Genomic DNA, 10,402 nt, shown 5'->3' with positions numbered 1-10,402 from the left:
CCATATTTCTTGATGCTTCTATATTGGAGCGGAGTCTTGAGGTGGGTAGAATATAGTTGTGCATTAATTGGCTGTTGATTGCTGGTGTTGACTTCTTGATGTGTAATGCCTCGCAAACGTCAAGCCGCCTGCTATCGCTGTATCTATCGATGATTTCTGTGTTGTTTACTAGGATTTCTCTGGCGATGGTTTGGTTGTGGGAAGAGATTATATGTTCCTTAATGGAGCCCTGTTGCTTATGCATCGTTAAACGCCTAGAAAGAGATGTTGTTGTCTTGCCTATATACTGGGTTTTTTGGAGCTTACAGTCCCCAAAAGGGCATTTGAAGGCATAGACGACGTTAGTCTCTTTTAAAGCGTTCTGTTTTGTGTCTGGAGAGTTTCTCATGAGTAGGCTGGCCGTTTTTCTGGTTTTATAGTAAATCGTCAGTTGTATCCTCTGATTTTTGTCTGTAGGGATAACGTTTCTATTAACAATATCTTTCAGGACCCTTTCCTCCGTTTTATGAGCTGTGGAAAAGAAGTTCCTGTAAAATAGTCTAATAGGGGGTATAGGTGTTGTGTTGGTTGTCTCTTCAGAGGTTGCATGGCGTTTCACTTTCCAACGTATATATATATATATATACGCTCGAGATGTCTATCGAGAGCTGCGCATGCGCAATAAGGAAGAAGAGGAAGACTGGAGAGCATCACCAGAGAGAGTCGACTTGGACGCCATGGACAGCGTGCAGCAGAGCTACGTTTCGACGGTACTTATTTCGATCCCACGACCAGTAGAGCGGTGCCACGTTATCTGGCAAATTATAGCCGTGTCCCAGACTAGTATATCTGCAATTCCATAGTCAACGTCTTTCAAGCAGCAGCTGGAGGACGAAGGATAACTCAATTCTCTCCATCAACGAACACGCGGCTCGGCAGCTAGGTTCACCTGTTTGTTATCATGTGGTCACAGTTAACATTTAGGCTAGTTGTCGTAAAGCCGTATATAAAATAATAAAATCCCGTACGTGTCTTTAATAATTTTACAATCTAAATAGATGATTATTTTCATTATTTCTGCAGAAGAAATTTACAGTGCTTGAATATAAATTGCACAGATATTGGCTGAAGATTTCTACAGTTATCCTTATAATGTAGGATGTAATTGTAGTTACCAATTACGTAGAAGATTTCTACAATGTAATTGCCTTCCAGTTCCAAGTCGACGCCAACCGAGGTGCTAGGCTTCCCCACCTTCACTTGCAACAATTTGCCCTATGTAACACGTCGTCGGTGGAGCGTGGCAACCGATTAAACCTCTCTAGGTTTACAGCTAAACTGTCACCTTTTTATCTGTAGTAATAACTCTGTAGTTACAGTAGTGATCTCCCAAAGAGATCAATTACATTAACCTGTTGATTTATATCCACCGTACTATTCTATCCAGTAGTATATTGAGGTGCATTTACCTCCAATTAATATTATATAATCAACCTTATTTACTTTCATAATTTATTTACTCTGGTGAAGAACCAGCACCAGATTAATGCTAGGGGTGTATTAATCTTTTAGAATGTAACCCCCCAATTTTGTGCAGGTTAATTTGACTCCATTTATATAAGACATACAGTTTCACTAAGATCCATAGGACACTTGTTCTTGGGATCAGTTTAATCCATTGTCTCCTTATGTTTTCCACTTTTTCTCAAAAAGTGGTGGTCCTTCATAGCTATCGAAGTATTTATTTAATTACAAGTTACTGGAGTCAGGTTTTCTCCCACAAAATTTTGGTCACTTCGGACCGGATTAATCATAATCACTGCTAAATATACAGGTTCTTGGACAAAATTTTGGTCCTTCGAACCTAGATAGCTGAAAATCATGCTATCTTCAATCATTATTAATTAATAATTAACCATTTACTAACACTATTTATCATGTGTTATTATTCATAGGCTATTTACCAGTATATTCTATTATTTACGGCTGTCAGCAGACTGCCCATATTACAGCCTAAAGCTCATTAATTATTATCAATATTTCTATTAATACTTATGTATAAAGTAGCCTTAGTAGGACATAACTAATTGCCCACAACCCTTAGACCTATACCTCACACCGAGGTGAGAATTTTTAAGTCACCTTATGATTTTTCACTTGTATTTCTAAGCACAAACATATATATCAAAACAAAAAATCCCCAAAACATAGCACCATATATCTATATTACTGCACCATTGCATATATGCCAACCTTTGATGAGGTAAGATATTTAGACTGTAATTGTACTAATGTTTGTACAAATGCAACCTAAACCATTTAATCATTCCTAGGTAGGAATTATTTAGCGAGTATTGTACTAGACAGTGCTGGTGTACATACATATTATTTAGATTGTGCTGACCCTGATTTAGTGTGGGATACCCAAACCATTTATTGTGCATTTAGCATATTATTTCGTGTATTATTTTTTTTAGTACTGCCGAATGTTCACTGTTGGATCGAATGGTGATAATTGATGAGCTAGCCGGACGAAAATCCAATAGTGGCATTCGAGTACTACTCAAAATATTAGCATCCATTGTTAGGTAGGTAAATTAACTTCTAAACGAGGTAGTATAGTCTATTCAAATACTTTAGGCTATTATATTGATATTGAGCTCCATTGAATGAGCCAATATCCCAGTTACATCAGTAACAAATATTTACTATCTGGCCAGCCTTTACCCAGCAAGATGGAAGCGGCTGACAAAATGAAAAAGACCCTTATCGGCCTGAAGGGTCACTTGACCCGACAGATTACCAAGTGTCAAAATCTGTCACAACAGTCACCTGTTTACTACATTGAACTAGAGGATTTGCTTCAAGTTGCTGAAAGCAAATTCGAGCATATTAAGAAACATATGAATATGTACTTGATAGAACTTTACAAATCCTCAATAGGTGAAACTGAACTTTTTTTTTTTTTTTTTTTTTTTTGAGAAATATACAAGAGTTGTTACATTCTTGTACAGCCACTAGTACGCGTAGCGTTTCAGGCAAGTTCTTAATCCTATGGTCCCTGGAATACGATCCCCCGCCACGAAGAATCGTTTTTTCATCCAAGTACACATTTTACTGTTGCGTTAAACAGAGGCTACAGTTAAGGAATTGCGCCCAGTAAATCCTCCCCGGCCAGGATACGAACCCATGACATAGCGCTCGCGGAACGCCAGGCGAGTGTCTTACCAATACACCACGGAGACTGCACGAACTTGATGACATTGTAAATAATTTAACCCAGTATGAAGAAGATGTACAGGCTAAACTTTAACCCTTCAAAAAGCAGATTGCTAAAAACAAATTAACAACAGCCTCTACTACACATCCAGATCCTGATGTCAAGTTACCTCAGATCAGTATACCCACATTCTCTGGTAACGAGAATGAGAGCTGGGATGATTTCTGGAGTAAATTCGTGGATGCAGTAGACTCTAAATCTAACATCCTCAAAACAACCAAGTTCACTTATTTACAAGGCTTGTTACGAAATGAAGCTTTGAAGGTAATCTCTAACATAACACTGACCAGTGATGGTTACGACCTAGCTGTTCAATTGCTTAAGAGCAACTACGATAACAAGGAAAGGACTATTGCTATCTTAGTCCAAAAATTGCTGGGTTTACCATCTGCTAATAATTCGACAGATTCTCTCCAAGCTTTCAGACTAGAACTAGAGTCTCTACTCTAGGCCTTAAGCCTTAAAGTCCAAATTCAGACTGCTGAATGAATGACAAAAGTAGTTGTAAGGCGCAAATTACCGAGAGAAACTTTAGATAAATTGTGTACTATGTACAATAAGACCTCTCTGACCATGAATGAAATCACAGAAGGTTTACATACCCTAGTCGAGAGACAAAGAGCCAACCAAGGTGGAAAGAGTGTTTCAAACTTCTCTACTAACGCTCATCATAAACCCCAACGTACTGCAACTACTGTAGTAAAACCAGATTTCAATAAATCATCTCCGATATGGAATTCTGGAAATGTTGGTACATACACAGTGAACCCTTCAACCCCCGTAATGAGCACCACTCCTACGACTTCTCCAACAGTGAAGAAGTGTTTGTTCTGCAATAATGAGCATTTTACTTATAAGTGAAGGACTTACCCAGACCATAACACCCAAATTCATCGTTTGCAAGAGATACACAGATGCACAAAGTGCACGGGTCCTCATGACCCCAATAGCTGTACTGTCTCCTTACGTATGTGCAACAAGTGTCACAAGTGTAGACACCATTACTCCTTGTGTGGTAGTGATCAATCAAGATCAACCAATTCTCATAAGAAGACTGCAAAATTTACTTCTGTACAGTACTGCAAAGTGCATCAAGACATAAGTGTACTTGCAACAGAGTCGAATAACACAACTACGTTACCAACAGCTCAATTAAAATTAATTGCCAAGGGATCTAGGATTTCCACTCGTGGTCTCTTTGACCAAGGTTCGCAGAAAACCTTTATTTCTCAAGTTTGTTGATCAGTTAAAACTGAAGCCTATTGCTCGAGTGAATTTGAATATCTCTGGATTCCTAACCAATAGTGGACCTCGTGACTACCAGGTTATTAAAGTCTTGGTACGTTTAGGAGGCAGCACCAGCCCAATTCAAGCCATAGTTGCTGACAAGATCCCTTCAGATTTACATGTAACAGGTCTTGCTCAAACAGTTAAATTTCTTAAACGCCGCTGTATTAGGCTAGTGGATCATAAAATAAATACAGACTGTCTCAACGATGTAGGTATTCTTATTGGAGCTGACTATTACTATAGATTAATTTCTGGATGCACCAGGCAACGAGGTGTAAACTTGTTACTGTCAGCTGGGGGTAAACTACTCACAGGACCGGTGTTGATCCATCAACATTCTAAGTATACTAGTAATCAACCAACTAATTCAATAGTGGCGTAACTAGGCCTAGAGCAGTCATCACTACATGACAGAGACAAAACCGAGGATGATGAGTCCAATCCCCCTGTTCACACAAATTATGGGATTTGGACACCTTAGGTATAGTACCTGATCAACCCAGTACAAATTACACACGGACGTATCAACAATATCTTGATACTGTGATTTTCCAAGATAATCAATATTGGGTGAGACTCCAGTGAAAGCTGAACCACCTACAGCTTCCAGTAAATTATTTCATGGCCTCAACCCAATTAAATTCTCAATCAGCTAGGCTTCGGAAGCAACCAGATAAATTGCAACAGTATCATGCCTTGATACAGCAACAACTTGCTAACATTTATAGAAGTTGTTGAAGAAAACAACCATAAATTAGGCCATTATTTACCACATCATGCTGTCCTGAAAGATTCAGTTACAACACCAATCAGGTTTGTATTTAATTGTAGTGCCAAATTAAAGGCAGACAGCGTGTCACTAAATGATTGTCTACAAACTGGTCCCAGCCTAACCGAAAAACTACAAGATGTCTTATTACGATTTCGCTCTGGTGTTTTTGCCTATACGGCCGACATCAGTGAAGCCTTTTTAAGAGTAGGCTTACAAGAGACGGATCGTGATTTTACTAAATTTCTCTTGGTGAAAGATCCACATGATCCTAATAGCGAAATCATTACTTATAGATTTGCCTCAGTACTGTTCCGAGCGACATCTTCACCATTCTTACTCCAGGCTACTCTGGATACACATCTTAAGAAGTCTAATAGCCCCTACAAGACTGAGATTAGCAACAATTTATACATTGACAATTTTCAAGGAACCACTAATGATGAGAATAAACTAGTGGAAATCTACCATGAGGCTAATCATGAACTGTTGGGAGCTAACATGCCCCTACAGTCGTGGGCTCCCAATGTTGCCAGATTCTTCCTAGTCAGAGTGACAACGTGAGGAACGACAGGCAGAAACATGAATTCTCTCCACATTTAGTTGGATTTATAACGGAGTCCAGTTTATCATTTCCTTTACTAAAAATAGTTACTAATAAGTTTAATTGCGTAGTATACTACTACTTACTGGAACTCCTTTATTTAGTTGGTATTAAACATTCTAGAGGAAATTATTTTAATGTAAATGATTTCACCTTAATTTCAACGATTAGCTGCCCAACTTTAATAAGCCAATTTTAAGTTATGCGAAATTCTATTTAATCACAGAAGAATTTAATGTGATATTAATACTCGTCACCACCTCTTCATTCCTTAGCTAATTACGATATATATATATATATATATATATATATATATATATATATATATATATATATATATATATATATATATATATCCATTTACGCTCGAGAAGTCTATCGAGAGCCGCGCATGCCCAATAAGGAAGAGGAGGAAGACTGGAGAGCATCACCAGAGACAGCCGACTTGGACGCCATTGACAGCGTGCAGCAGAGCTGCGTTTCGACGGTACTTATTTCGCTCCCACGACCAGTAGAGCGGTGCCACGTTATCTGGCAAATTATAGCCGTGTCCCAGACTAGTATATCTGCAATTCCATAGTCAATGTCTTTCAAGCAGCAGCTGGAGGACAAAGGATAACTCAATTCTCTCCAACGGACACGCGGCTCGGCAGCTAGGTTCACCAGTTTGTTATCATGTGGCCACAGTTACATTTAGGCTAGTTGTCGTTAGGCCGTATATAAAATAATAAAATCCCGTTCGTGTCTTTAATAATTTTGCAATCTAAATAGATGATTATTTTCATTATTTCTGCAGAAGAAATTTACAGTGCTTGAATATAAATTGCACAGATATTGGCTGAAGATTTCTACAGTTATCCTTATAATGTAGGATGTAATTGTAGTTACCTATTATGTAGAAGATTTCTACAATGTAATTGCCTTCCTGTTCCAAGTAGACGTCAACCAAGGTGTTAGGCTTCCCCACCTTCTCTTACAACAATTTGCCCTATGTAACACGTCGTCGGTGGAGCGTGGCAACCGATTAAACCTCTCTAGGTTTACAGCTAAACTGTCCCCTTTTTATCTGTAGTAATAACTCTGTAGTTACAGTAGTGATCTCCCAAAGAGATCAATTACATTAACCTGTTGATTTATATCCACCGTACTATTCTATCCAGTAGTATATTGAGGTGCATTTACCTCCAATTAATATTATATGATCAACATTATTTACTTTCATAAATTATTTACTCTGGTGAAGAAGCAGCACCAGAATAATGCTAGGGATGTATTAATCCTTTAGCATGTAACCCACCAATTTTGTGCAGGTTAATTTGACTCCATTTATATAAGAAATACAGATTCACTAAGATCTATAAGACACTTGTTCTTGGGATCAGTTTAATCCATTGTCTCATTTTGTTTTCCACTTTTTCCCAAAAAGTGGTGGTCCTTTATAGCTATCGAAGTATTTATTTAATTACAAGTTATTGGAGTCAGGTTTTCCCCCACACCTGTCCCCTGAAGCTCATATCAAGAGGGTAACATCAGCGGCATATGCCAGGTTGGCTAACATAGGAACGGCCTTTAGAAAATTGTGTAAGGAATCTTTCAGAACATTATTTACCACATATGTCAGACCAATCTGGGAGTATGTGGCTCCAGCTTGGAGTCCATATCTAGTCAAACATTAGACAAAACTGGAAAAGGTTCAAAGGTTTGCACCAGAATAGTACCTGAACTGAGGGCTATGAGCTACGAGGAGAGACTACGGGAATTAAACCTCACGTCACTGGGAGATAGAAGAGTTAGAGGGGACATGATCACCACATACAAGATTCTCAGAGGAATTGATAGGGGTAGACAAGGACAGACTATTTAACACAAGGGGCACACACAATAGGGGACACAGGTGGAAATTGAGTGCCCAAATGAGCGAGAGAGACGTTAGAAAGAATTTTTTCAGTGTCTGAGTAGTAGACAAATGTCATGCATTAGGAAGTGATGTAGTGGAGGCTGACTCCATACACAGTTTCAAGTGTAGATATGATAGAGCCTAGTAGGCTCAGGAATCTGTACATCAGTTGATCGACAGTTGAGAGGCGGGACCAAAGCCAGAGCTTAACCCCCGCAAGCACAATTAGGTGATTACACACACACACACACACACACACACACATATATATATAAGAAGGAAGATGTCGGTAAATGACCAAGTGACAAGACTGAGGAAAACAGAAGGGGCATATACAGAAAGCGACAAGGAAATCTGCGAGGTACTGAATGCAAAATTCCATGGAGTGTTCACAACCGAGCCTGAGCAGCTCCCATTGTTAGAAGAGATTACCCAAGATGAAAGACTATCAGATATAGAGGTGACAGCAGAGGATGTAATGAAACAGTTGACAACACTGGATGCAAATAAAGCTGTTGGACCAGACAAAGTATCACCGTGGATACTTAAAGAGGCAGCGCAGGCTCTCAGCGTGCCTCTGGCAATGATCTTTAATGAGTCACTTATGTCGGGAGAATTGCCCAGTTGCTGGAAGGAGGCAAATGTCGTACCGATTTTCAAAAAGGGTGATAGGGAGGAGGCACTTAACTACAGACCCGTATCACTGACAAGCATCCCCTGCAAAATACTTGAAAGAATAATTAGGCTAAGACTTGTTGAGCACCTGGAGAGCATTGGGTTTGTAAACAAGCACCAACATGGGTTCTGGACAGGGAAATCATGCCTAACAAACCTTTTAGAATTCTATGATAAAGTAACAAGGATAAGGCAGGACAGAGAAGGCTGGGCAGACTGCATATTTCTTGACTGCCAAAAGGCCTTTGATACGGTACCGCACATGAGACTGCTATACAAACTTGAGAGGCAGGCAGGAGTAAGCGGAAAGGCCCTAGTATGGGTGAAGAACTACCTAACAGGAAGGAGCCAGAGGGTAATGGTAAGGGGCGAAAAGTCGGACTGGCGAACAGTAACAAGTGGAGTACCTCAAGGATCGGTGCTGGGACCAATCCTCTTTCTAATTTACGTAAATGATATGTTTACAGGAGTGGAATCATACATGTCAATGTTTGCAGATGACGCAAAATTAATGAGAAGAGTTGTGACAGACGAGGATTGTAGGATCCTCCAAGAGGACTTAAACAGGCTGCAGAGATGGTCAGGGAAATGGCTACTGGAGTTTAACACCAGTAAATGTAAAGTTATGGAAATGGGAACAGGTGACAGGAGACCAAGGGGACAGTACACAATGAAGGGGAACAGCCTTCCTGTAACGATTCGAGAAAGAGACCTGGGAGTGGATGTGACACCTAATCTAACTCCTGAGGCACATATAAATAGGATAACGACAGCAGCGTACTCTACACTGGCGAAAATTAGAACTTCATTCAGAAACCTAAATGAGGAAGCTTTTAGGGCGCTTTACACTGCCTACGTGAGACCCGTCTTAGAGTATGCCGCGCCATCATGGAGCCCCCACCTGAAGAAACACATAAAGAAACTGGAGAAGGTTCAGAGGTTTGCGACGAGGCTTGTCCCAGAGCTACGAGGGATGGGATATGAAGAGCGGCTGAAGGAACTGAACCTTACGACACTAGAGAAAAGAAGGGAGAGAGGAGATATGATAGGGACATATAAAATACTCAGGGGAATTGACAAAGTGGAAATAGATGAAATGTTCACACGTAATAATAACAGAACGAGGGGACATGGGTGGAAACTGGAAACTCAGATGAGTCACAGAGATGTTAGGAAGTTTTCTTTTAGCGTGAGAGTAGTAGAAAAATGGAATGCACTTGGGGAACAGGTTGTGGAAGCAAATACTATTCATACTTTTAAAACTAGGTATGATAGGGAAATGGGACAGGAGTCATTGCTGTAAACAACCGATAGCTAGAAAGGCGGGATCCAAGAGTCAATGCTCGATCCTGCAAGCACATATAGGTGAGTACATATTGGTGAGTACACACACACACACACACACACACACACACACACACACACACACACACACACACACATTTGTGGTTGGCAAATGGAATGCATTAGGAAGTGATGTGGTGGAGGCTGACTCCATACACAGTTTCAAGTGTAGATATGATAGAGCCCAAAAGGCTCAGGAATCTGTACACCTGTTGATGACGGTTGAGAGGCGGGACCAAAGAGCCAGAGCTCAACCCCCGCAACCACAACTAGGTGAGTACAACTAGGTGAGTACACACACACAAAGCCGGTACGCGGTAGGGTAGGGTCACGTTGTTGATGCGCTCCAAGAAAAAGTATTTATAACTCTTGACATCTGAGTGATACCGAGGAAAACCATTGTGGAACTGTATTACGAAGTGTAACGCTCCGGATAGGAAATAGTTGTTTCAGTGACTGTGTCTGATAGTGCAAAGTTGCAAGTAATAAAGTAGTACGACATCAGTGTCACGGAGGAAACCTGGTGCCTGGCAGCGGTGCAATCGCAAACAAGGCCTACAGATC

The 10,402-nt window shown here is 40.2% G+C and overlaps 2 protein-coding genes across 2 annotated transcripts; both read left to right on the top strand.

The window, feature by feature from the left end:
• The first annotated feature begins 653 nt into the window (after positions 1-653).
• On the top strand, positions 654-3,709 carry LOC138373377 (uncharacterized). Its single transcript, XM_069339575.1, has 2 exons — positions 654-749; positions 3,308-3,709. The coding sequence occupies exons 1-2, from the start codon at positions 654-656 to the stop codon at positions 3,707-3,709; spliced, it is 498 nt and encodes a 165-aa protein (XP_069195676.1).
• Positions 3,710-3,832: 123 nt separating this feature from the next.
• On the top strand, positions 3,833-5,882 carry LOC138373376 (uncharacterized). The gene is made up of 2 exons (XM_069339574.1): positions 3,833-4,010; positions 5,278-5,882. Exons 1-2 carry the CDS (start codon positions 3,833-3,835, stop codon positions 5,880-5,882), a joined length of 783 nt encoding a protein of 260 aa, XP_069195675.1.
• The last annotated feature ends 4,520 nt before the right edge of the window (positions 5,883-10,402 follow it).

The sequence above is a fragment of the Procambarus clarkii genome, chromosome 42 (genome assembly GCF_040958095.1).
Source record: "Procambarus clarkii isolate CNS0578487 chromosome 42, FALCON_Pclarkii_2.0, whole genome shotgun sequence".
Classification (NCBI taxonomy): domain Eukaryota; kingdom Metazoa; phylum Arthropoda; class Malacostraca; order Decapoda; family Cambaridae; genus Procambarus; species Procambarus clarkii.
The sequence above is the reverse complement of the archived record's forward strand: the minus strand, read 5'-3'. Positions and strand labels throughout refer to the sequence as shown.

Coding starts and splice junctions, on each gene's coding strand:
- LOC138373377 (XM_069339575.1), top strand. CDS start 654: ATGCGCAATAAGGAAGAAGAGGAAGACTGGAGAGCATCACCAGAGAGA. Junction 750..3,307: donor AGCAGAGCTACGTTTCGACG/GTACTTATTTCG, acceptor TTCAAAAAGCAG/ATTGCTAAAAACAAATTAAC.
- LOC138373376 (XM_069339574.1), top strand. CDS start 3,833: ATGAATGAAATCACAGAAGGTTTACATACCCTAGTCGAGAGACAAAGA. Junction 4,011..5,277: donor ATGGAATTCTGGAAATGTTG/GTACATACACAG, acceptor TAACATTTATAG/AAGTTGTTGAAGAAAACAAC.